The 25,983-nt window shown below is 56.8% G+C and overlaps 2 protein-coding genes across 5 annotated transcripts; one reads left to right on the top strand and one right to left on the bottom strand.

Annotated features, from left to right (window-relative positions):
- Positions 1-964: 964 nt before the first annotated feature.
- DLK2 (delta like non-canonical Notch ligand 2) lies at positions 965-6,235 on the top strand. Of its 2 annotated transcripts, none has more exons than XM_043450365.1 (6): positions 965-1,199; positions 1,999-2,129; positions 2,407-2,470; positions 3,760-3,890; positions 4,492-4,636; positions 5,313-6,235. In XM_043450365.1, the coding sequence occupies exons 2-6, from the start codon at positions 2,054-2,056 to the stop codon at positions 6,046-6,048; spliced, it is 1,152 nt and encodes a 383-aa protein (XP_043306300.1). In that variant the 5' UTR covers positions 965-1,199; positions 1,999-2,053; the 3' UTR covers positions 6,049-6,235. The 2 variants fall into 2 exon arrangements, with proteins under 2 accessions (XP_043306300.1, XP_043306299.1); XM_043450364.1 differs by lacking the exon at positions 965-1,199 and adding an exon at positions 1,219-1,538.
- ABCC10 (ATP binding cassette subfamily C member 10) lies at positions 6,164-25,983 on the bottom strand. Of its 3 annotated transcripts, XM_043450361.1 has the most exons (22): positions 25,825-25,983; positions 25,406-25,577; positions 21,689-22,907; positions 20,218-20,445; positions 19,426-19,582; positions 19,159-19,268; positions 17,317-17,396; positions 16,525-16,696; positions 15,105-15,203; positions 14,499-14,688; positions 13,704-13,781; positions 13,343-13,537; positions 12,748-12,901; positions 12,380-12,569; positions 10,127-10,470; positions 9,675-9,844; positions 9,006-9,166; positions 8,487-8,740; positions 7,466-7,611; positions 7,274-7,371; positions 6,922-7,034; positions 6,164-6,603 (listed from the first exon to the last, which is right to left on the bottom strand). In XM_043450361.1, the coding sequence occupies exons 2-22, from the start codon at positions 25,564-25,566 to the stop codon at positions 6,450-6,452; spliced, it is 4,473 nt and encodes a 1,490-aa protein (XP_043306296.1). In that variant the 5' UTR covers positions 25,567-25,577; positions 25,825-25,983; the 3' UTR covers positions 6,164-6,449. The 3 variants fall into 3 exon arrangements, with proteins under 3 accessions (XP_043306296.1, XP_043306298.1, XP_043306297.1); XM_043450363.1 differs by lacking the exon at positions 12,748-12,901 and having other exon boundaries at positions 12,380-12,588; XM_043450362.1 differs by lacking the exon at positions 25,825-25,983 and having other exon boundaries at positions 25,406-25,800.

The raw sequence follows: 25,983 nt of genomic DNA, 5'->3' as shown, positions 1-25,983 counted from the left end.
AAATTACCTGTAATTCCATCACCTGGGGGAAAAAAATCACTGCCAACATTGAAACATATTCTGTTTCTTGCTTTTTTCCCTCCACCTAATCTATTCTTAGCTTTTAAAAAAATCTTTAGGCTTCCCAAAGGTGACTTTCAATAGTCACATAGTGTGTTGGTGTACCATAATCTGTTTACAATCATTTTGGACAGCATAGGTTGTTTGCAATTTTTCAGTAAAAAAAAAAAAGTAAAACATATGGTCAGAGCTATGGCATTGTTCAACTCAAATTTAGATAGCTCTGGAGGAAAGAGGTGATCAGAGTTTCGGGGAAGATGGCTAGGCAGATGGGGTGGGTGTGGCTACGTTCAATGAAGAATGCAAGAAAAATTAGTTCAGGGGCTCCGACCTGTGGGGGTTGTCTGTAGAAAGCTGCTCTGCACCGGCTAGGGACTACTTCTTACCACGAATTTAAGGATGGTGAAATCAAATGTTGATTTGAAGGACTAGACATGGGGACAGAGGGTCCTGATCTCTGCCCCCTTGCCTTGGGCAAACAAGAAACGGTTTCCTGTCCTTTCCTGGGACAGAGGTCTCTGAACCATTAGGCTGGAGGCACAGAGCTTCCTCACTCCCTCTAGGAAACACTCAGTCTAGGTCTGGGTTTGGGCAGTCGACGATCAGCCTGAGGTCAAGAATGGAGGTGATCCGGGGTACAGAGGAGGGAACTTGGGGTGCACATTTACAGAGTCGGGGGCGTTCCCAGTGCACGGAACCTTCCCAGTAGTGGTAGCGGAACGCAAAGAGACAGGAAAGACAGACCTGGCGGGAGGAGGCATGGAGGGGTAGGTGAGTGGGCCACGCTAATACCTAGGCAGGGATCGACCCTGGAAGGCTGTTGATGGCCACGAGGGGAGGAGGAGAGTAGCAGACAGATTAAGCAGGTGATGTAGGATTTACAAATGGAGGAGGCGTGGGCTGGTGACAAGAGGAGGGCCGGGAGCGTCAAGTGTGCCCTGAGCGTGCGCGAGATTTATCTGAGAGGCGTGATGGGCGGCCGACTGGGGAGAGCAGAGGTGGGGCGCGGGGTGAGCTGCTCGGGTCGCGAAGGCGGAGACGCGAGATGGAGAATAACGGCTGCGCACACTTGGCCGACCCTTTACAGTCGGCTCCCAATTAGCCTCCCGTAATTTCCTCCTTGCAGCCGAGAGGGCGAGGTTCGGAGAGGCCGGGTGACTGCGGAGGGTGGGGGCGCCGGGCGCGGGCGGGTGGGGGGTGGGCCGGCGGCGGCAGCCTGGGAGCCGAGGGGGGAGGCGGGCTCCGCCGGCACACGCCGCCCCTGGCAGGCGGCCTGAGCGCGTGCGAGGAGCCGCCGCGGCCGCTCGGGGTCGCCTCGAGGCCCAGATTTCCCAGCGCTCGGCTCGCATGGCAGCCGCCTGGGCGCCCGGCCCCGCGACTCGCTAGGGGCGGCCCCGCGCCCCGGTCCGGCCCTTCGGCGGAGTCCGTCGGATCCCGCCTCGCTCTGCGCCCCGAGGCGCGCCGCCTCCCAGCCCGAGGTAAGGACCGAGGGACGAGCCGGGCTGGGGGCGCGCTGGGTATCCGAGGCCCCGCGCCGCGGCCGAGCCCAGCGCGGCGGAGACAGGAGGGGGGACGTGGGGAGTCAGAGGCGGGGGGCAGAGACTGCGCGCTGCCGGGTCCCCGTGTCGCCTCTCGGCGGTATCCCAGTACCCCTCCGTCCCGATTGCGTTCCCAGCCCCGGCCCTTCCCGCGTCCTGACCTCGGTCGCGCTGTCCATCCTTCACCTCCTTCCCACGTAGCCGGCTCCGCGTTTCTGTCTCCAATCCCCTCGCCTGCTCACACCTTCCTCGCCCCCGCCCTCCCGCTGCACCACACCTTCCCTTTTCTCCCCCGATCTGGACGCCCCTCTCCCCCTCGGCCCCTGTCACTCGGAACCGAACCGGAATCCTTGCCGCTATCTCCGAGACCGGCCGCCTCTCAGCCCATGCCATCCCACAGGTGTCCGCACGTCCGACGATCCATCCGTCTGTCCGTCCCGGGGCCGGCGCTGACCATGCCCAGCGGCTGCCGCTGCTTACGTCTCGTGTGCCTGTTGTGCATCCTAGGGGCACCCGTAAAGCCTGCCCGAGGTGAGCGCTCCCCGGGGGGCTGTGGTCGCGGCCCGGTCCGGCCGTCCCTCGCTCGCACGTTGACCTCTGCCGGCCAGAGATGGCACTGCAAGCCGCTCCGACCGCGGGCTTGGCGACACCCAGCGCTTCCCTTTGGAATGCGATTCGTCTCTGTTCTGCCTTGCCCCAGCGCTGGGCCCCTCCAGTTACCGGGACGCTGCGTCCTTTCCCTGGCCTTGCATCTCAGGCAGCCGAACCCTGACCCCCGGGCTCACCCTCCCACATCAATCTCTTGCAGGCGATGACTGCAGCTCCCTCTGTGACCTGGCTCACGGCTGCTGTGCGCCTGACGGCTCCTGCAGGTACCTCTCCGTGGAGCACGGTGCTCCCAAACCCTTTGATCCGCATTTCCCAGGCCTCCATACTCACAACCGAGTCAAGCCCCAGGCCTGACCCAGAACGTCTAGGGCCCTCCCCATGGCCTCAAGTCCGTGGCACACAGGGCAGATGGGCAGCCTGGCACCATGCCGGTCCCTTCCCCATTTCCCTTTGCCTTGCCTCTCCTTTGCTGCTTCTAACTACGGCTCCCCACTTGACTCTCCCAAGTCTGATCCAGGAACTCTAACTTTCTTCTTCAAGATGCCAGGAGAAAGACCTGAAGCTTAAGGGAGTGTGGAGAGTGGGAGCCATGAATCGAGGGGGAGGAGATAAAGATAAGACAGACGGAAAACTGGTTTAGCCTGGAAAAGAAAGGCTTTGTCAGGGTTGCTGGGGAGATGCACTTATTCAAGGGGGTCTTTCTTTGATGAATTTAAGTAACTGACACACTGGGGTAGGGGTTGGGTAAATTCTGCAGCAGGAGGAAGGGTGTCTGGGTGTAAAAACATGAGCTGACAGGGCAAGCTGCTGGAGGGGCTGGAGGTGTTAGGGACTCTGAAGCAGGCCTTGCCCGGGAATCAGGGTGGGAAGACAGTCCCGTTGACCTTTCAAGGTCACTCTTCTTTCGGAAAATATTTCTAAGCACCTCAGATATGCCAGAAACGGTGCTGGGGCACTTAACAGGCATCATCTTAATGTCTTTTCTTTTAAAAAATTTGTTGTTGGCGGCTGTGCTGGGTCTTCATGTTGCACATGGACTTTCTCTAGTTGCCTCAAGTGGGGGGTACTCTTCATTGCAGACCTCAGGCTTCTCATCGAGGTGTCTCCTCTTGCTGGGGAGCACGGGCTCTAGGGTGCACAGGCTCAGCTGCTCCTCATCATGTGGGATCTTCCTGGGCCAGAGATCGAACCTGTGTCCCCTTCATTAGCAGGTGGATTCTTAACCACCACTGGACCACCAGGGAAGTCCCTCATCTTAATTTCTTCCTCAACACATCCCTGCCAGGTGTCGCCCCAGGTTACAGATGAGAAAACTGAGCCTTGGAAAGGTTAGACAGAGTGCAGAACCAGAACTCCAATGCTGGTGCCTGGTGGCCTGATATCATATTTGTATCTGGTGACCCAGCGCAGCTCTGTATCCACCCGGGATAGGCCTGCTTCCCCTTAGGGGCTGTCATGTTTGTTTCCTGTTTCCTGGAAGCTCTGAACTTGCCTCCTCCCTGTCTTCACCTCCTTCGACCCAGAGCCCTGACTCTGTGCTTGCCCCTCTCAGGTGTGACCCAGGCTGGGAGGGGCTGCACTGTGAGCGCTGTGTGAGAATGCCTGGCTGCCAGCATGGTACCTGCCACCAGCCCTGGCAGTGCATCTGTCACACGGGCTGGGCAGGCAAGTTCTGTGACAAAGGTAGGTGGGTAGAGAGGGTGGCTGTTGGACCGGGGGGCCCCATGTGTCTTGGGAGAAACATCCATCCTTATTTTATTTATTGAGTACCTCTTGTGTCTGGCTCAAACCCTCAAATATGTAGGATTTTATATACAGTCCATGGAATTCTCCAGGCCAGAATACTGGAGTGGGTAGCCTTTCCCTTCTTCAGGGGATCTTCCCAAGCTAGGAATTGAACCCAGATCTCCCGCAATGCGGGCAGATTCTTTACCAGCTGAGCCACAGGGAAGCCTGTAGTATTTTATAGTTGTAGACTTTATACCTGTCTGTTATCTGAACGAAGACAACCCTCTGTGGTAGGTAAGACACCTGTGGGAAACTGTCCTCATATTGCAGATGAGGAAACTGAGATCCACAAATGAGATAACAACTTACCCAGAGGCACATTGAGACAGACCGACAGGGCTAGGGCTAGGCACCTCCTGACTCCAAATTCAGTCTTGTTTTCCGCCCAGGTTGGGACTAGTATGAGCCACCCCCACAGAGCTCTGGGTGGGGCCTGGGCAGGTCTGGGTGCCATGCGTGAGGGGCTGTCCCAGAGCTCTCCCGGTCTCCTCTGCAGATGAACACATCTGTACCACGCAGTCCCCCTGCCGGAACGGAGGCCAGTGCGTGTATGATGGGGGCGGTGAGTACCACTGTGTGTGCCCACCAGGCTTCCACGGGCGTGATTGTGAGCGCAAGGCCGGACCCTGTGAGCAGGCAGGGTGAGTGCTGGCCCCCCGGTTAGGTGAGAATCTGGTGACAACGGAGGAGAGAGGACTGTGGAGGGAGGTGGCGGGGCAGTGTTAGGGCTGGGGGTCTCAAGTCCCACAAGCTCGAGGATAAAACCCCAGTCTGCTGGAGTACCCCAAGGGCTCCTCAGCTTTTTTGACACCATCTGAACCATTTCTCCAATGACAGAAGCTGACAGGGGCTGGAGGTGTAACACATTACTGTGTGACTTCCCTGGCTGGGGAGGCTGTGGGCCTAGGACCCCCCCTCATCCTCCCAGGAAAGCTGGTGTGCAGCCCCTGAAGTTGTCCCGTGCGGCAGCCTAGGCCTCATGGTGAATGAGGAGACAGCCTGTGGGACTGAACTTGTCCTTATTCCCGCCTCGGGTCTAAGAGTCTGAGAGAACACGAACAGTACACTCGCCTTGGTCTTGACTCTAGGCCAGGCCCTCTGCTACCTGCTTGACCTCAATCATTTCATTTAACCCTCACAACCTGGGAAGCCGGGTACTGCTCTGATCCCATTTTTAAAGGAGGCATTTGAGGCTCAGCGAGAGTGGCTTGAGGGGACAGAGCTAGAGAGGGGTGGTGGTAGCAGGGATCCGGATATCGACTTGGTCTACCCTGCAGGTGGCAGTTGATAAAACACCCTCCCCGCCTCCCCCACCAGCTCCCCATGCCGGAACGGCGGGCAGTGCCAGGACGACCAGGGCTTTGCCCTCAACTTCACCTGCCGCTGCCTGGCGGGCTTTGTGGGTGCCCGCTGCGAAGTGAACGTGGATGACTGTCTGATGCGGCCTTGTGCTAACGGCGCCACATGCCTGGACGGCATCAACCGTTTCTCCTGCCTCTGCCCCGAGGGCTTCACTGGGCGCTTCTGCACCATCAACCTGGATGACTGTGCCAGCCGCCCCTGCCAGAGAGGGGCCCGCTGTCGGGACCGGGTCCACGACTTTGACTGTCTCTGCCCCAGCGGCTATGGTGGCAAGACTTGTGAGCTAGTCTTACCCGTCCTGGGTCCTGCCAGCACAGCGGACACCCCCCCAGGGCCCACCTTGGCTGTGCTGGTACCCGCCACGGGGCCCATCCCTCACAGCGTGGGCGCTGGCCTGCTGCGCATCTCTGTGAAGGAGGTGGTGCGGCGGCAAGAGGCCGGGCTGGGCGAGCCCAGCCTTGTGGCTGTGGTGGTATTTGGGGCCGTCACTGCCGCCCTGGTCCTGTCCACGGTGTTGCTGACCCTGAGGGCCTGGCGCCGGGGTTTCTGCCCCCCTGGACCCTGCTGCTACCCTGCCCTACACCATGCACCAGCGCGCCAGGACCAGGAGTGTCAGGTTAGCATGTTGCCGGCAGGGTTCCCTCTGCCGCCTGACCTGCCCCCCGAGTCTGGGAAGACCACCGCTCTGTGATGGAGGTGGGGGCTTTGTGGGCCCCTCCTTCACCTCCTAGGGCGCTTGGACTGGAGTGGCCCCTTCTCGTCACCCCTCAGCTGGGGTACACACACGAAGGGACCTCAGCCTCATGCCACAAATATTATTTTTTTAATACACAGAATGTAAAAATGGGAATTTTATCAAATAAAACTATGGATGTGCATGTGGGCTCCTTTGCCAGAAAAAGTCTGCCTGGAGTCCCAGATGCCAGAGGGCCAGAGCAGAGGCCTGCCTCTGGGGAAGCCGTGGGACTCTGCCCGCACAAAGAGTGGCTTGTGAAGAGGAGCCCAGGGCACCCTTTCCCCTCTGTGGAGGAGAGGGAGAGGTAGAGACACAGAGGAGTGTAAACCATCGGCAGTGCGGGGGGGCCCGGGCCCTCACGGGGAGGAGCGCGCTCCCTGCGGGCTGCTCTGCAGCAGCTGCTGGAACAGCGAGTGGGGCTGAGTGCGCAGGGCGGCAGGGGAGCCCAGCTCCGCCACCCTCCCCGCGTGCATCACCAGCACGCGGTCGGAGTTCAGGATCGTGTTGAGCCTGCATGGGAGGGGGTGGTCAACACGGGGATGGTGGCCTGCACCCTAGAGAAGGCTGGCCTCCTTTCCCTCCTTCCCCGCTGGACAGCGCCCCCCTGCCCCACAGGCTTCAGCCCCAGGGCTCTGTGCTAGGGGAGGGGCTGCACGTTCCCTGAGAACGTGCGCTACAAGGGGCCTGGTGGGAGCCTAGAGAATGAGGAGCTGAGAGTCACAGGGGGTGGAATTTCCGGAGCCCTGACTCCCGGGGTCCCTAAAAGGAAGTGAGGCTTGGGGTCCATGACACCCCCGATTTAGATTCTCACTCTGGATGCCTACACACCTGTGGGCGATGGTCAGCACTGTCTTGTTGGCAAACCGTTTGCTGATGGTTTGCTGGAGCAGCTGGTCTGTCTTCTGGTCCACGCTTGCTGTGGCCTCATCAATGCACAAGATCTGGAGCATGTGGGGAGGGTTAGGGAGGAGGAGGGAGAAGAGGGTTAGCCGTGGCTGCTACCCATGCCTCCAGCCCCCACCTCCTGGTCTGGCCCAGGCCAGCCCCCGGCTCCCACCTCCAGCTCTAAAAGGAAAACGAACTTGGTCCCCTGTGACCTCTTCCCAGTCTACTTCCTCAGCCCTCACCTGTCCCCTGCCTTCTTCCTGGCCCTCTCGAATGGCCCTCCCTCTTGTATTACCTTGGCATCTGTGAGGAGAGCCCTGGCCAGACACAGCAGCTGCCTCTGCCCCAGAGATAAGCGCCGGCCCCTCTCGCCCAGCTCACCATCCAGACCACCTGCGAAGCACAGCGTCGTCATCCCGGGGTTCCGAGCCTCCTCCAGCCCCTCTCTGCTCGCTCCTCCCGCTACCACGCAGGACAGGACACTCACCCATAGACTCGATCACCTCACTCAGGTGGCACTGTTCCAGGGCCTGCCATAGGGCCCCGTCCTCATACAGGCCCCGGGGGTCCAGGTTTTCCCGCACAGTCCCGCTGAACAAAAAGGGCTCCTGGGGGATGATCGCCAGCTGGGACCTGGGGGGTGAGGAGGGGACAGGGGTTGAGGCTGGAGATGTGGCCACCGCTGCTCCCAGCACAGGTCTCAGTTCAAAGGTCCAGCCCTTCAGGAGAGCGTGGGATAAGACTTAATAACTCCCATCTTGCTCCCTGCTTGGTCAGCCATGAACCTAGAACTGGACTGGTGCTATGAGGAACATCAAGGAAACCAAAGGCCTGAGGGGCAAAAACAGAACAAGCATAAGCCAAACTGTGTGGCACTGACATCAGTGTCATGGGACAGCAGTGGATGGCAAGGAACGGCCAGAGAGTGTGACTGGGTAGGGGACGCTTCCAGGTCGGAAGCAGGCCTGAAATTGGGTCCTGAGGAGCTCTCTGGTCAAACCATAAGGGGAGGCTGTCACAGGTTAGAAGAGAAGGCAGGAAGGACAGGGCCAGGGCCTGGGGTCAGTAATGGCTTTAGGACAGCGCTGCCCCCTACCTTTTCCCATGTCATGGAACTAAGAAAATGATAACAGACTAACGTGGTTGGGGGGATGTTTGGCTCCAGATGAGGCCACTTGTGGCCAGGGGCTACTGGCCCAGGTCACCAGCTGTCCCAAGCCCCAGGGCACGGCACCTGAGAGACTCTGATTCAGGAGAGTGACCGGTGGTCTAGAGTGGAAGGCATTGTATGCTGGGAAGTCCAAGATGAAGCTGGGAAGGTGAAAGCCTTAAGACCGCAGCTTTGAATCCAGGCCTGAGTGCAGGGAGCTCACTATTCTAGCCTGCTTGTCCAACCCTTGTCTCAACTCCTGATCCACCCTGGCTGCTGTGTGTTTATATGAAGCCTTCCTGGCTGGGCCTTCCTCTCCCTGCCAGTGGCCGTGTCCCCTCTTCTCACTCCCCCACACCTGAGCTCGGCCAGCTCCAGCTGGCTGGTGTCCACGCCGTCCAGCAGCACTTGCCCGGAACTGGGCTCCAGCAGCCGGAAGAGCACCAACAACAGGGAAGACTTGCCAGAGCCCGTGCGGCCCACGATGCCCAGCTTCTCTCCAGGCTGCACGCGGAAGGTCACCCCATCCAGGGCGTTGGGCAGCCCTGGCCGGTACACCAGCACCACATCCTGGAACTCCACGCTCCCCTGGCTCAGCCAGCCGATGCCCAGCTGGTGGGGTCCGTGCGTGGGAGAGGGCGGGAGACGGGTGAGATGGGGGGAAGGGTGGAGGGATGGTTTGGAGAGTGGAAGGGAGGGATGCGTGGTGTGAGAGGAGAGGTGGGGAGAGTTAGGAGGGACGGGGGACAGGCCTGTAGAATGGGGAGATCACAAGGGATGCTACAGGAGTGGAGAAAAGCTGGTGAGGGGCACAGGGAGAGGAACTGGGGGTCCTTCAGGGTGCCGGTGCCCAGGCTGGGGTGGGGCTGCAGGCTACCTGTGGCCGCTGGCCCCGGGGCTCCTGCGGCAGGTCACAGGAGTACTCTTCCAGCCGCTCGATGCTCACCAGCATGGCTTCTGTCTGCGTGAAGCTGCTCACCAGCCCTGAGAGCAGGCCCGTCAGGGACAGGGCATAGGACAGTGACAAGCCCACCAGTCCTGGGGGAGGGGACAGAGGGCTCAGAGGCTGGGACACTGGGATGCGTGTAGGGAGGGTGTGGGCAGAATGGGCGAATCCTAAGCTGTGGACCATGGGGATTTAAGGGAAGCCAGCACTGAAGCAAGAAGATGCAGGAGCCAGACCGGGCCCATGGAAGGATGGATGCAAGGGAATGGGTGGGCCTGGAGAGGCTACACAGAGGGATAGGTAGAAGGCAGGTGGGCCGGGGTGGGGTACTAGGTGCTGAGGGTGGGGGTGAGCAGGCAGGGGTGGTGATGAGAAGTCCTGTTTAGCCCCAGATCCACCACCACCTGGCGAGGGACTCCTCAAGACTCAGCGTCCTCAACTCTGAAATGGGGGTGATGAGAATGACAACATATCCTCACAGGGAACCCTGGTCAAGAGGTGAAAATGCTTGGCGGTGAACGGAGAGGTCGCAGGTGGGTGGGGGGGAGGATGAGGAATAACAGCCTTCTGAGGTGAGACTGAAGGGTCCCGGGCTGGCACCTGGGTTGGCGAGGCCCTGCTGATGCTGCACCAGGGCGATGCCCGCGATGGCGCTGACCACCGCGGCCCCCATGAGCTGTAGCCGGATGTCCAGCCACTGCATCGTGGCGCTGGCGGCAAACTGGCACCTCTGGTTGAGCTCCAGGAGTCTCTGGTTCTCCTCCTCAAACCTGAGGGAGGCCATGCTGTGGCTGCACTGACCCGCCCAGACTTCCTCCCTGCAGAACACCCCCTCCTTGGCGTTGACCCGCACACCCACGGGCCTCACCGCAAGGCTACGGAGGAGCCAGTGAGCTCTTTCACAGCGGGGTCTTCTTGGCCTCACTAACCTGTTTTTTCTGTTTCTTTCCTCTTTCCCCTAGAGATCCAGCACCCCCCCACCCCGCCCTTCATCCCCCCTCCATCCCAGCACCTCACGCCTGTGGCTCCGGTTGGAAGAGACACTCACATACCTGTAGGTGGCCCCGGCGGCCCGGAGCACAGGGAGGCCAGCCAAGGTGTCGGCCAGGTGGGTGTAGAGGGGAGACAGGGTGAGGCTGCCCAGGCGCCGCAGCTCCCGCGAGGAGGCCCTGTAGTGGCTCTGCACGCGATAGTAGATGACGCTCAGAGGTGGCAGCAGCAGCAGCAGCCAGGGCAGGCCGAAGCCCAGCACAGCCAGGAGGCCCAGCAGGCCTGCCGCGTTGGCCAGCAGGATGTTGAGGATGAAGGGCAGGCTGTCATCCGCACAGGCCACATCAGAGGAGAAGCGGTTGAGGACCCGGCCCGTGGGCGTGGAGTCGAAGAAAGTCACAGGAGCCTGGGAGAAGAGGTGTGGTTGGCCCAGGGCAGGATAAGGCAGAAAAGCCGTGGAGGCGGCCCCCAGGGAAGGTGGGCTGCGGGGAAAGGCCCAAGGTAGAGAACAGGAAAGCAGTGAAGTGTTCCCAGAGTTCAGGGCACTGAGGAGGGGCTGGAGGAGCTTAGAACAATACCCCAGCATAGGCAAGATAGAGGCTCTCTGTCCCTCTGGCTGATGGGGACCCTGAGAGGGCAGGCTGGCCACCCGCTACCTCTGTGCTACATGTGCCTACTCCACTTTCGAGGGCAGGGAGCTAATCCCATTCCAGAAGATGGAGACTTCAGGCCGTGAGTACGATTTCAATGTCAGGAGGAACACCCTGACTGCCCGTGGCTGGACAGAGTGGTGAGGACAGCAGTCAAGTCAATACTGTCTCATGGTCAAGGGCGCAGGCTCTGGAGTCAGACTGCTCCTTGGATTCCAGCCCTGCTGCTTACCAGATGTGAGACCCCAGCCACGGGGACTTCCTCTCCTTAAGGCCCCCATCCCTCATCTCCAAAAGGGGGACGGTAATGGAACCACATATCTTGGGGCTGACTGTGTAGACAGCAGTCAGGGGCTCAGCGGAGTCTGCCTGCCATGGAGCTGGGGCTCAGGAGCTTTTTAGACTACTCACTACTGGGAGGTACCTCTCAAAGACCATCCTTTTCCTTTCCCCGCCTTCCCTGTCTCCCAAGCCTCCGCCTTTACTGGGAGAACAGTCCTATCTTAAGGCAGGGAACTAGGTCAAAGGGAATTGCGAAAGTCACCCCTAACATCAGCAACCTGAAGACATGGGCAGGCAGTGGGCAGCTGCTCCCTGAGAGGCAAGGGAAAGACCCACATGGTCCTGGGTTCATGGCCACAGGGCTAGCTTGCCCAGGTCACATACACTCTCAGAGCCTGTTTCTTCATCTGTAAAATGGGGATAACAGTACTCACTTGACAGGGTTATAAGGAGGCCCTAATAAGAAACCAGACAAAAAAGAGCTTTGTAATAATAACATCGTTAATAATGATGGCTGACTGAGCACTCAGTATGTGCCAGGCGCTATGCTAAGTACTTTCCCTGTACTGGTGGACCCTCATAATGTACTAGGGGGCAAGCAGCAGACAATATACACACACAGCAACAGGCATGGATTTTAAAATGAGCTCTAAACAAAAACTGTAAGGAAAGAATGTCATTTATAAAACTGCTGCTGCTGCTGCTAAGTCGCTTCAGTCGTGTCCGACTCTGTGCGACCCCACAGATGATAGTCCACCAGGCTCCCCCGTCCCTGGGATTCTCCAGGCAAGGACACTGGAGTGGGTTGCCATTTCCTTCTCCAACGCATGCAAATGAAAAGTGAAAGTGAAGTCACTCAGTCGTGTCCGACTCTTAGCGATCCCATGGACTGCAGCCCACCAGGCTCCTCTGTCCATGGGATTTTCCAGGCATTTATAAAACTACCTGGGCACAAAATATAGCCATTTTGTAAAAAGGCAAACAATAAGATACATACTAAACATCCCTCACAAAGTTGTTTATCAAGGAAAGGAGGGAAATGGAAACAAGGTTTGCAGGTAAAAAGAGATGGATCAATAAATAAAACCCAAAAGGGACCTCACACAAGCTAAGGGGTGGTTAACTCAGTCCTCTGAGCTTGAAGTCCAACTGGAAGAGACTCTGAGGAAGATTCTCTTCTCCTCATGTTACAGACAAGAAAGCCATAGGCTTAAGTCACTGGGTTTGAACCAAGCAGCTACTCTGCTCTCAGTCTCTCCAGGTCTCAAGACGTCAAGTGCTGCACCCAAATGAGAGGAGCTGATTTCTCCTGAGCACCGGGGGATGGGACAGGCCCCCCGATGGAGCCCAGGAACTGGCCACCTCCACCCTCCGTCCCCTCACCATGAGGACTCGGCCCAGGAGGCGGCGATGCAGGGTGGCGGCCGCTCGGAGGGTGCCTGCCGCGAAGAGCACGGCCCGGAGGAGGGTGCAGAGGGAGTTGACACCAGCGATGGTCCCGTACACGGTGAGGTAGAAACGGAGGTCTGAGGAGCCATTGGGGGCAGCTTTGGGCAGTGGGGACACTGAGGTGCTGGGTGGTGGGGAGGGGGCTGTGGGTAACCAAAAGTGGGGCCACTCAGGGTTCCCTTCCCCGCCCCCACACCACCTCTCCCCACCTTCCAGAAGACACAGGCCCTGTAAGGCCAGCCCCCAGCTCACTCCCTGCCCGGGAACCATTTAGAGCCCCAGACCCATGCCCCGCCACTCACTAGAGGCTCCCAGGGGAGAAGAGGAGCAGCTGGGCGGACAGCAGCCCCGCCGAGCCCGGCCTGATAGGGGCCGGCGCCTCCTGGGAGCTATTCTTGGCGGCCTTCAGCTCAGAGATCCAGTGGGAGAGCCACCAGTCTGCCGCGTTCCTGGTGGCTGGGGGGATGGCAGAGAGAAAGCTGCCAGACAGACTCATCTTCCTCGTTCCATTCAGACACCCTCTTCTGCCCTCGACTCTGGTTCCCACCCTCCTCGGCCCCTGGCCCTCCCCACCTTGCCACCACCCCGTGTCTTTCCTAGCGCGCGCATCTTTCCTGGGCCTGTCACCCTTCAGCTCTGGGGAGAGTGTGATCTTGAATCTGTAGGATGGGAAGTCAGCCTTGGGGGCAGGTCAGAAGATGACTACAGAGCCCACCCTCCCCGCCCCTCGCCAGTCACCGGGACTCTCAGAGTTAGGGACGTGCCTCTGGTCCCAGCTGCTGCCCACGCCTGGTGAGTCTCTGGGCTTTGTCACGATTAGCACAAGCTGAGGGGTGTGACAGGGACCTAGGCAACAGGGCTGGTGGGGGAATGAAGGCCTGCAGAGATTGCTCCTACCTTGCATGAGGAGCAGAGAAAAGAGGATGGCGAGAGCCATGCCCCAGCCCACGGCCCTCCAGTAGGCGCGGTACACGTGGAAGGCCACGGCGCCCTCCTTCTTGCTTTCCTCCTGCCGCAGCCGGCCAGACTCGCTCTCCTCCACCTCCAGCCCCTCCTTTGTCTTCGTTGGGTTCTCCATGGACTGGGCTGTGGCTGCAAGGATCAGAGAGGTGAGGGGTGGGTGGGGGTGGGGGATTCAGCTTGTAGGATGATAGCTGAAAACCTCAGTGTTTTCAGGGGCAGGCAAGCTTCCTAGAAACCTGTCTCTGTAAGCACGGTGGGGAAAAGCAGGCCCTTTCCTCTCACCCCCGGACCGTACCTGGGTCAGACTCTTGTCCATCCTCAGCCCAGGCTCTCGGGGCAGCTTGTACCAATGGCAGGATCTCAGAGGGAGGCCCTGGAAGGCAGCAGGAGAGATTAGGAGGGGGCTCTTCCAGGTACAGTCTATGTGTTTCTGAACATGTCAGCCAGTCCACCTTCCATGCTCTTTGGAACCCCTACCTGACCTCCCCTAGCAGGTCTCTGTCCTGGACCCCCAGACCCTGAGCAGAACCATCAAGTTCGGCCCTCCCTCTGTGTCTGAAGCCTGATCAGCTCCAGAAAAGGTCCAGCCCTGGGAGGAGAGTTATGGCCACCTGTGAGCACCCAGTCCTCTCACTACCCCTGGGCATTCTCCTCATGCTTCCTGCAACTCCTAACACTCTGCCGGAGCTTCACTTCCTCCTGCTTCTATCTAGTGAACCTGCAGATGGTCATGTCCCTCTGGATAATAATCCATCAGAGTTTCTGTGTATCTGTTTTTAAATAAAATGACTGTTCTAACCCTGACTCTGTCTTCTCTGAGGACATCAGACTGCCCTCAAGAGACCCGGGGCCTCTAGGTTTCCCCAAGCCCCCAGTCCCAGATGCATGGCTCCTTTCCCGCCTGCTCTCCGTCCTTCACACCAGTTCTGTGATGTCAGGAGAGGGCCGCCTGTCAGACAGGAGGATGAGGGGACCCAGCACATACACAGAGCGGATGGCCTCCCCTCCCCTCGATGATCCACCTGCCGCACCCGGGCAGGCGGCTCCCTCACTCTGCCCGGCTCCCGCCCGTCCTGGCCGCCCACATTACCGGCCCGGACGAGACGCCCAGCCTCCAGCAGCAGCACCACGTCCGCCTGCTCCAGGTACTCGGTGCGGTGGGTGCAGAGCAGCCGCGTGGTGTGGCTCAGCGCTCCCAGGATGCACCTGTGCAGCAGATGGGTGGCCACGTCTGCATCCACGGCGGCCAGAGGGTCGTCAAGGAGATAGAGCTCCTTCTCCTGGGGGGTGGGGGGGTGGGGACGCCATGGGCTCCAGGTCCTCTGGCCAGAACCCAGACCTCTCTTAGGATGTGATCTTGAGGCCATCAGGCAGGAGGGTTGCGGGGGAGCTCTGGGGGCTACCCCTATAGCAGTAAAGAAGGAAGTGAGACCAGAGGTGGGACTTGCCTCCAGTAAAGTGAGGCCAGTGCTCAACTGTGCTGGGTTCTAGTGCCTCAGGCCACCTAATGCTTTCCAAAGGGTCTTTAATACTGCCTTGAATCAGCAAAAGGAGGACGGGATGGCCGAAGGACCAACACCTTAGCAGCACAGAGGGAGGGAGGGAAGAAACCGGATGCTGATGGAAATATCCCCATACCACCCCCTCCCTAGCCAAGCTTGAGTTCCGAGGCTCCAGACACCTGTCTTCAACTAACCTGGTAGACGGCACGAGCCAGGGCAATCCGGGCCCGCTGTCCCCCGCTGAGGGTCACGCCTTTCTCCCCCACCTCCGTCTGGTCCCCAGCAGGCAGAATCTGACAGGACAGGCGTCCCATTGTTGGTCAGCGAGCTCCCAGTACCTTCTGCCCCATTTCCCGTCCCTCCATTGGGAAGAAATGGTGGGGGTGAGAGAGCCAGGGAGTTTGAGGAGACTGAACTTAAATTTGGGGTGTCGGAGCCAGAGGGGGCAAACCACAACTCCAGCAATAAGCATTTGTTGGACACTTCCTTTTTTTCTATTTTGGCCATCCCTTGTGGCATGAGAGATCTTAGTTCCCCAACCAGGGATTGAACCTGTCACCTGTAGTGGAAGCACAGAGTCTTTAAACAATGGGCAGCCAGGGAACCCCCTGTTGAACACCTTCTATGTGCTGAGCAGTTTACAGGCATCCTTTCACCCCACCCCACAGCAACCTTATGATGTTGACAGTATCTCATTTCACAGGTAAGACCAAAACTCAGGGTACCCACGCTGTCCAAGGTCATTCCATAGCGAGTAAAGGGCAGGACACGAATGCACATTCTTAACCACACTCACTACCCTGACTACAGGTAGTGGCACTCATTACCCTGCCTTTTTCACAGGCAAGGATGAAGACGGACAAATTCAAAGTGGAACTTCCCTAGGCTTTTAGAGGAGGAAGGTACCCCGCGCCTCCCTGTGGCCTGGGGAGTGGTCTCCTTTGCTAAGGGGTCCTCATGCCAGAGGCAGCACTTGTGGTCCACCAGACGGTGGCTCCCCTGAGGGAAAAGCTTTGCGATTCATCTCTTTTTCTTAGTGCTCAGAGCAGTTCCCTGCACCCAGGAGACATGCGGGAAATGTCGCCAAGGTAGAAGCAAATGAGAAGTGGACAGAGGATGTCCCATGGTCAGAGTCAAAGGTCTTCCTTTCCAGGGATGTTCCATATCTACCTGGACAGGGTGGTGCTGACCTTAGTCCTGCCGGGGAAAAGTCAGGAGACAAAGCTGGACTCTCATTCCCCCTAAACTCAGCTTTCTGGATGTGGGGGATCTAGTGGCTTGCCAGACTTCTCTAGATTGACCTTGACTCTCCCAGGGGGAGGTGGGGGAAGGCCTCTTGAATCAGAACCATTAGCCAGACCTACAGAGAGCTGAGCCTCATGGGAACCCCTCCCCTAGTCTCAGAGACCCAGAGTTCCCCCGGCTGCTGTGTGGAGCACCTGGTCACCAGCCCCTTTGCCAGGTCCTGTGCAGACGCTGGACACTCTGCGAGGACCATAGCCTGACAGCCAGTCCTGGGTAAATGATGCTGAGTATAAGCAACCCCTTCCCAGAGAAGTCAGTCTCTGATCTGCGGTGTCAGGGACATGGGGAAGCGGGTGGCCAGGCACTCACGCTGAGGTCCTCATCGAGGGCGCAGGCCTCCAGCACTTCCTTGTACAGCCGGGCATCAAACGTCTTCCCAAAGAGAATGTTGTCTCGGATGGTGGCAAACTGGATCCAGGGTTCCTGGGTGGCCAGGCCGAAGCCTTTGGATAGCCCCCACACTGCCACCTGCCCGCGGAGCCTGCAGAGACCAAGGCCAGCAGCGTGGGGGGCCGGTTCCCTGCTGGTCCCCTCCCGGCCCAGCCCCTGCCTCTCAGAAGCCTCTCCTGATGGCTGTCTTTTGCACGGGGGCCCCTTTCATGTCACGTGGCTCTCTGGATTGGCAGCCACTGAGGTTGAGGGGTCCTAGGGAGGCTGGAGGCCCCCTGTGGACTGGTAGGGGAGAAACTGCTCTTTGACTGCAGTCAAACAGCTGTCACAGGTTGAGGTGCTCAGAAGAGAGTGTGGCCAGCACACCGCACGCATTCACTCTCACAGTGAAATAAGCAGGCCCTCGCTCACACTTCTGTTCCTCTCTGGATCCCTTCCTACACACTCTCTGAGAGCAGCTGATGCCAAGTGTTTCTATTTATTTCTTCACTCACTGTTACAGTACTTCTAACACTCTGCAGTGATGGTTATGAGAACCCACTTTCTTGACTGCCTTTCCCTTTCCAGACTGAAAACTCTCCCAAGAAAGGGACCAGGTCTTGCTCATCTGGGCACCTCTGGCCCCTAAACCAGTGTCTACCACGTAGCCAGGGGCCAGGGATGTGCTGGCGAAGGGCAGAACTAAGGATGGGGGTGCCGGCAGTTGCTTACCTGTGCATCTCCCCAGTGATGGCAGCCAGCAGCGAGCTCTTCCCGCAGCCCACCTTCCCCACGATGCCCACCAGCATTCCCTGCGAGGAAGCCACACACATGAGTGTCAGGCCTCCCTCCAGAGGCCCTGGGCTGCCAGTCACCCCATGGAGGGTTCTCTCTAGGCCCCAGTTAAGCCTGAGGGGAAAGATTTCTCCAGCCCACAGACTGAGGTGTGCCTCAGTGATTGATGCGATGTTGGCCCCAGGGGAGCAGGGTGTTTTATTCTCCTCTCAGAGAAGCATCAGTTTCACTGTGTGAAGAGCCTCTGGAGAGGAACAGTGTGGCAGAGAGATGGGAGGAAAACTGCCCTTGAACTTTCCAGGAAAGCACCGAGGCAGGCAAATCAGGATGGGGAGAGGGGAAGGAAGGACTGAAGACTTTGGGGCCTACATTGTGGGCTGGCTAAGTCCACCTGCAGCCAAACTTCTAAAAGCTCAGGGCAAAAGGCAGTGTTTACACAGATGCCCATTTCTGTAATCTGCAGTTTAAAATTTTCTGTGCTCCCTTCCTTGCTTGCTGTAACATACATTCATGGAGCCATCTGTGGGCATGTGTGTGTGTTCAGTTGTGTCCCCCTCTTTGGGATCACAGGGACTGTAGCCCGCCGGGCTCCTCTGTCCATGGGATTTCCCAGGCAAGAATACTGGAGTGGGTTCACAAAGGAAAACAATTTCTTCTCTAGAAAAAGGCAGGGCTCCTAGCAGCTGCCTGGCAGCCAGGGTGAGCCTGTCTTTGAGTGGGTACCAGACCAATCTGAGACCCATCCCTGGGAAACCTTCCTCCTTCTGGCCGGGGCCTGTAAGTGGAAGGGCTCTCTGCAGGCCTACTTCTGTTTAAGGGAGAGCAAGTCCACAGAGAGGGAAGGAGGCAGATCTAGGAGCCAACAGAAGGACTAGCTCGGCAAGTCGAGGCCTGGCTCAGAGCTGCTGCCGAGATCTGCCCAGGTGCTTAACTGTGGATTCTGCAATTCATCTCTATATCCTTCTTACAAATTCTTGTTGGCTTAAGCTAGCTCCAGCGGGTTTCTATGACTTAAATCCAAAAAAGCCCCAACTGACACATTAGTAAAATTCCTTTGAAAAATTCCAGCCTTGTCTTGCCTGAACTAAGACGAAAAACAAAACATGTAGCCCAAGCCAGAGATGTGAGCCAAATGTGGTCAAGGTGGTTCAGGAACTGCTGGAGAACACAGGGTTGAGCTGTGGGGCAAAGGGTTGGACACGGGTCAGGGGAGAGTGAAAACTTAGGACTTGGTGAACAGGAGTTGCCGTCTTGCCAGGAATGTTCTTACAAGTGCTCCTTTGACGATGTGTGCCCCGGTGTGAGTCACAGGGTGTGATGCCTTTCCACCAGGCTAAATAGAGGATTATCTAAACCATTTGCAACATCCTTCTGAGAAGGGGCTGCTGGGGCTCACCAGTGTGGGGAAGATGCTGGACAAGTTATGGGGTCTGTTCTGAACTCTGTGGCCCCTGCGGGACACAGAGAGACAAATGCAATTGCTAGTCTGGACTAGGTGGACTGGTCTGAGCGGTCTGGTGACCAGGGATGGCTGTGACTGCTCTAAAGCCGCTAGGTGTTAGAAAAATGACATCCTGAGATAAAAATCGCCTAAAGGCGAGATAATCTCATCACCTCTCCTATTCAAACCTGCCCACCAAAACCTCTCTGGTCTTCCCCTTGGTAATAAGAGTCACAGGGGCCGGCTGCTATGATTGGCTCTGTCCTTGTCTATCGGTCACTGAGCTTGCATGTCTTTCATTAGTCTGGAGACTCTCCTAGGGCATTTGACCAATGAACCTTTTTCACTTCGAGGTGACTGATGAAGGTCTCCTGGCTGGTTCCAACTGGGTCCCAAGAGAACAAGGCTTCGTGCAGCTCCAGGGCTGTAGATGGCTCTGTCGGGAGATCTGTACAAGGAAAAAGCCACTCACCTTGGGCTTCTAGTCCACAACCTACCTGCCCCGCCTAGACTCTGCTCCTCTTGGCAGCATCTGTGTACAGCAACCGAGGGGCTACAGTTCCCTGCTCCCCTGTGCCAGATTCTGCCCACCAGCTTCCCATTACCTGGGCTGTAGTAGGCCTGGGGGTCATGGTTGGGAAGGTCGAGGAAACGCTGGATCCGGTCCAGGGACACTTTGGCCTCGAGGAGGCCATTGATCACCCAAGGGAAGTTGTTGAGGGGAAGAATGAGCATGCGCACCAGTGCCAGGGCGGTGAACACCTAAGTGGGGTCAGAGGTGGCGGGGGGAGGGGTTGAAGTATCACCTAAAGCTTAGGAATTATCTGAAGGCCTGGCCTATGGGTGGCCCTGCAAACAGGTCTGTGGAGGGGGCAACAGGGAGCAGCAGAACTGAGGGCTTAGCTGGGTGACATTTGGGTTAGAGATGGTAGAGGTGGCCACTCCAAGAATATCAGAAACCCCAGATATCCTCCAGGGACCCAGGTCACTCCCTGATAAACACACATGCCCAGCTCATGCTGAGACCTTCTCATAATTTCTAAAGGGCAACATCATCTGGCTAGACCCAGCACTGGATCCATCCTGCACTGGATCGTGAATTTTTCCCCCAGGGCCATAAGAATGAGGCTAAGGGGACCTAACTGGAAGTTGGAGAGGAAGAGGAAGGGAAAAGAAGTAATTCCTTCGCAGAGGGAAGGGTCATATATCCAAGGCCCCAGATGAAAGGTCCCTTCAGAGAACTTCCTGAGAAGGGGAAGGAGAAGGCAGACAGGGACCCTCCACTCCTTCCCAGCAGCACTGAGGACCCCCGCCCACCCCCGACTCCACTGCGGTCTCTGCGCTGCTGCTTCCATCTCACATCTTCCTGCAGCCATCCCCCGCTTCCTGGTCCTCACCTTGGTGGCAGTGAGCTGGTGACCCATGAGGACGTAGGTGATAAAGATGACGATGGAGATGACGACTGGCAGGGCAGCCCACAGGTACACACAGGCCGCATCCAGGTACTTGATGACCCGGAGTCGCCCCAGCTCTCGAACTCGGCAGGCCTCTACGCGGGCCCCCAGCGCCTGCTCCCACCCGAAGAACTTGATGACACGCATGCCACTCAGCAGCTCTGTCACGAGCTAGGGATGGGGACGAGAGAGCAGCGAGAAGTGGAGACACTGCTCACATGTGTTCTCCTCTGCCCAGTCTCCCCCAGGCTCCTGGCATGGGATGTCAAGTACTTGGAGCTCCCCTATGCCCCAGCCGGGGACAGGTTGGAGCTAGAATTCCCCCACCTTCTTAGAAGATGAAGCGGTGGAAAGTATGAGGGGGGAGGTCACCACACTGGGGTAAAAGCACTCCTTCCATTAGATGAGGGACTAAGGACCATTCCCAAAGCCAGAAGATGTAGGCTTCAGGGGCTGGTCACCAGTCTGGCCCCACAGCTTGGGTGGTACAGGAACCATTCCTATCGGAGTACACAGGTGTAGGCCACACCACAGCCCAGGGTTGGGCAGGTTGATAGACCCAGGTAAAGATGGGCAAGGGCCAGAGAAGCTCCTTGGATCCTAACGTTCAAACATCCCCAGCCTGCAAGCCAGGGAGGCACTGGGAGCCTTCCCAGGAGGCCCCAGAGACTGGTCAGTAGCTGTAATGGGTAGGGGAAAAGGCCATGCCATAAACAGCTATCAGGGACACCCCCTTGCCATTAGCACTCGGAGCTATGCCAGTGAGAGAAGGACAAGTATGCTGCATGGACCCAAAGCCCATCCCCTCTGAAAAGGCACCACAATCACTGTACATTCCAGAACTGACTCAGCCAGATCCTCACACCTAGAGTTGGCCCAGGCAGGGGGGACACCTGCTCCTTTCCCCACAGCCCACCCCAAAAAGGTAGCCGGGGTTCTCCTAGGCCTCCACATGTGGCTATGGGGCGCTCTGTGCCTGAGATGAGGAGGAGGCTGGAGACTTGGATCCTGGCTCTAACACTAAAATCCCATTTGGCCCCAAACAGCTCAATTCCCACCTCTCAGAATACTATAATATTACTAACAGGCCACATTAACTTAGTGCTTACTTTGCAACTGGCACTGTGATGAGCAGCATCTCGCATGATCCTTCCAACTGTGCTATGAGGCAAGCTATGATTACCCTCATTTCACAGATGAGTAAACGGGAGTCTCAACGAAGTGAAGTGATTTGTCTGAAGTGACTGAACTAGTGAGTGGTAGAGTCGGGATGTGAACCCTGTCTGTCTTTCTCTAGTCTGAACTCCTAACTTCTAGAGCACACACTCTCTTGAGTACTGTGCGTGGGAGACCTGGGCACCAGAAGGCTGGGTGGGGTCTCTGGACGGCTGAGGGACCCCAGGCAGCCCCTCACCTTAACCCGTGCGTCCTTGTGCTGTAGCATCTCCTGGTTGCTGGCCATGATGCGGGTGGCAATCACTTTGTTGACGGGTACCAGCAGCAGCGCCAGGATCAGACCACCCACGAAGGCCACGCCCACCTGCTGGTGCAGCAGATAGAGGGTGATGGCCAGTTGCAGGGGCAGGCCCCAGGCCTCGTGAAAGCTCCCAGCAAAGTTGAGCAGCCGCTCAGAGTCGGTGCCTAGTAAGTTTAGGACCTCCCCGGCAGGAGGGCGTCTGGGCCCCAGCTGTAAAGCCTTTCGGTACAGGATGTTCAGCACAGCCCCCCGTGCCTGAAGAGCCACCTTCCGAACCTCATACCCATACTGATTCTGCAGCACGGCTCCCAGAACAGCTCCACCGGTGAGCCCCAGGGCATAGAGCAGGCCGTGGCTTAGTGGCTCTTGCCCCTCCTCCAGGAAGCCCACCAGGAGGGACAGCAACAAGGGCCCCGAGAATCCCAGCATGGCCCCCACCAGCTTGAGCAGTCCAAGAGCCAGGTAGCAGCGCCCAAAGGCCCCATACAGGGTCCTCCACAGCCGGGCCCCCTCCTGCCAGTGCGCCTGGAAGACACGGGCTAGGTAGGTTGGGTGCAGCCTGCGGGGGAGGCGGCAAGTGTCCTGGGGCTGCCGGAGCTCCCCCCGGGCCCCGCGGGCCAGCAACGGTGCCACCCAGGCGTAGGAAAAGCGGGACAGCCAGCTCTCTCCATCTTCAGCTACCTCGGGCTCCTGGCCCTCAGAGAGGAGGGGCTCCTGGGCCCAGGGTTCCCGTGACTGCCCGGGGACTGCCCAGCCCAGTCCATAGGCCAAGAGAGCAGCCAGCTGCAGGATGAGGAGACACAGGCGGGAGAGGGGCCCTGCGAGAAGCGGTGGCAGGAGTGTGCCTCGCTGGCAGTGCCACAGCAGGGTCAGCACCAGGGCTGGGGCTGGCAGGAAGGCAGCCAGAGCCAAGGCCAGGGGCCCCCGGGAGCGGCCATGCAGGGCATGAGCCAACACCCACAGGGCCAGGCTGTGGCTGATCCAGGCCACGGCCGCCACGCCCCCTGCCAGCACCTCGAGCCCTCTGGGCCCTGGGCCTGCCCCTGGTGGCAAAATGACTGGAAGCAGGTCGAGCAGTGGAAAGACGGAGAGCAGGATGGAGGCTGCGAGTCGGAGGCGCCAGCCGGGACTGCAGTGTGGGGTGTAATCTGGATTCCTGGGGACAACGGGGGGAAAGAGAAAAGAAGGCACATCACAGCTGACTCAGGGTCCAGACAGACCTCCAGCAACTCACTCACTGGGAGGGAATCAATTCCCTTTCCTGCCTTGTATACGTTATTTTCATCCCATTTTACCCTGGAACTCATGGTCTTTTCTCCCAGGAAATCTTCCTGGATTAACCTAATCCATTTTCTCATTTATACACCATTTCTGATCATTCTTTCACCACAGAAATAAAAACAATTCTGAGTTAAGGTTGTACTGAACATGAAGATTCTAATTACAAAACAAACAAATAAAACACACACACACCTCATCTCAACCTAAATTTCTTACAGATAACCTCTACGGGGTGAGTTTTCACTTTTACAAAAGTATCTACTTAAAAGAGCCCTTCTGCAGCCATGAAGTTAAAAGACTCTTGCTCCTTGGAAGAAAAACTATGACAAACCTAGACAGCATATAAAAAAGCAGAGACATCACTTTGCCGACAAAGGTCCGTCTTGTCAAAGCTATAATTTTTCCAGTAGTCATGTATGGATGTGACAGTTGGACCATAAAGAAAGCTAAGTGCCGAAGAACTGATGCTTTTGAACTGTGTTGGAAGACTCTTGAGAGTCCCTTGGACAGCAAGGAGATCAACCTAGTCCATCCTAAAGGAAATCAGTCCTGAATATTCATTGGAAGGACTGATGCTGAAGCTGAAGCTCCAATACTTTGGCCACCTGATGCGAAGAACCGACTCATTGATGTCCCCGATGCTGGGAAAGACTGAAGGCAGGAGGAGAAGGGGACAACAGAGGATGAGATGGTTGGATGGCATCACTGACTTGATGGACATGAGTTTGAGCAAGCTTCAGGAGTTGGTGATGGACGGGAAGCCTGGCATGTTGCAGTCCATGGGATTGCAAAGAGTCATACATGACTGAGCGACTGAACTTAACTGAAAAGAGCCCTTAAATTCACCTGAAGCACTATTAGATGAATAAAAATTTGACTTACACACAGCTTCTGTACTCTATTAGTATAGCTTAAACTTGCTGAAGCCTCAGGATATTCCACTCTCTGTCTCTCTAATGGTTGTAGAAGATGGTGTGGATCATTTTTGCAGCTCCATTAGCTGAAGAAAAATGTCTTTTGAGTTTTGTCTGTAACTTCTTGGCTTGTAAAAAATGTTTTTAATAAACAGAAGGGTGAACTATCTGCATTAAAAAACACTCCCTTTGTTGTTGGGTTACTTAAATTTTTAATTGTATAGTGAAATGTTTGGAGTTTCCTTTAAAAAGTTCAGTGATCACAGTTACACAAAGGGGTTTATATTTGAGTAAAAGTCAACCTTTAATAATTCTATTTCTTAAGATGTGGGGACAGAAGAAGAAACAACTGGCTCCAAGTTGGTCATTAACCAGGCTTATGAACATGGGCAAGCCTCTTCTTCACTGCATTTCGTTTTTCTCATCAGCACAGTGAGCAGTAAGGAGTCTGGACCCAAAGCCCTCTGAAATCCTTTCCTGTCTGAGATTCTGGATCTCTCTTACTTGTTTGAGCAACTTACAAGAGTCTGTTAAGTGAAGTGAGATAAACATAATTTCTATGGATTATATATTGGTCTTTCTTGCCTTTTCCTTACACCATGAGTTCTGAAAGGACTATGCCCATTTTAAAAAGATACTTGTCTCAGCATGGTCGGTCTCCCCCTTGCCATCTCCAGACTTTTTTCTCTTCATAAAGGACAAATCAGGATTCCTCCAAGACCAAGCAGATCTGAAGCTTCTCCTACCCAAGAAAGGGATTCGCCATCCCTGTAACTCATCTTAGGTAAGGACGCATTTGTCTGTTAGACTAGACAGGTTAGACCTCTCTCCTGCCTTATCAATAGCAAGAGTGAGATTAACTTTACCACATCCAGCTATACAGGAACTACGCACAAAATCAAGGTGAGTTCAGCACCTGCATCTTATAGCCCCAAATGGAGGAAGGATTAAAGTTCTAATTTTGCTCTTCTCTTTTACCTACCACTTCCTCTCCATATGAGTACCTATGCTTCTCTTGGCCTAGAAACACTTAAGTTTCCTAGATGGCAGGGGTGAGAAACTGGTCCAACAACTTCAGCACACATCAACCTTTTTGGCTTAAAAACACTGTTCACCCACTTTCATCTCCAGTTCATGACAACTATGGTTGGGCATCTGACAATCTACAAAAGTGATGATCGCTACCATGCATCAGGCCTTAAAAAAAATGTGCCAGACTCTGCACTATATGCTTAAATGCATTATCTAATTGAAGTCTCTCAACAGTGCTATGAAGCGCAGGGAAAACAGGTTAACTTGCCCTCAAACAGACACAAGGCTGCAAAGTGGTAATGCTCACATTTTATTCTCCTTTTTCCCTAGAGACCTCATTATTTCGGTTACACTTCCGCGGAGACGTGGGTTTCGAGTGAAGTCTGCAGGCACACACGGACAGATGTCTGCACCTGTCCCTACTCACCTCGGGTGGCCCCAGTGGCAAGCACTGAGCACGGCCAGGAACGCGTGGGGCAGGGCGCTGAGCGCCAGCTGGGTGAAGCAGTGGCCGGTGGTGTCCCCCTCCCACACCGGGAGCGGCTGCAACGCGCTGGTGCCGCACAACCTGGCCAGGAACCTCTCCATCGAGGCCTCACCTGCGGGGACAGCCGAGGGTGCAGGAAGGCAAGGTCCCTTCCAGGAGGGAAATCCGCGTTCCCAAGGACCCGGCTCAGGCTGGGAAACCTGCACCCGAGGGGGCGGGACGCCGACCAGGAAGCGGGGTGGAGCCAGAGTGACAGGGCGTCCCCTGACGACCCTCGCCTCCTCCAACCCCGCCCACGAACCCGCGGGACCTTCCCTCGCTTCAACCCGGAATCTGGACGCCGCCAGTTCTTGCGTTACCTCAGCGGTAGAAAGCGAATTGCTTTGGCTCCCAGAAGCTGGCGGCTTTCTGTACTGGTCCCCTAGCCGGGTTCCGCTTTTCCCCACTCCTTGTGTCCCCGTCCCCAGAGATCCGGAACGTTTAACTTGAAAAAGCTGTTTTCCACCGGATCCTGAAAT

This window comes from Cervus canadensis, chromosome 28 (assembly GCF_019320065.1).
Source record: "Cervus canadensis isolate Bull #8, Minnesota chromosome 28, ASM1932006v1, whole genome shotgun sequence".
In the NCBI taxonomy this organism is placed as follows: Eukaryota; Metazoa; Chordata; class Mammalia; order Artiodactyla; family Cervidae; genus Cervus; species Cervus canadensis.
Note: the sequence above shows the minus strand (reverse complement) of the source record. Positions and strands in the feature narration are given on the sequence as shown.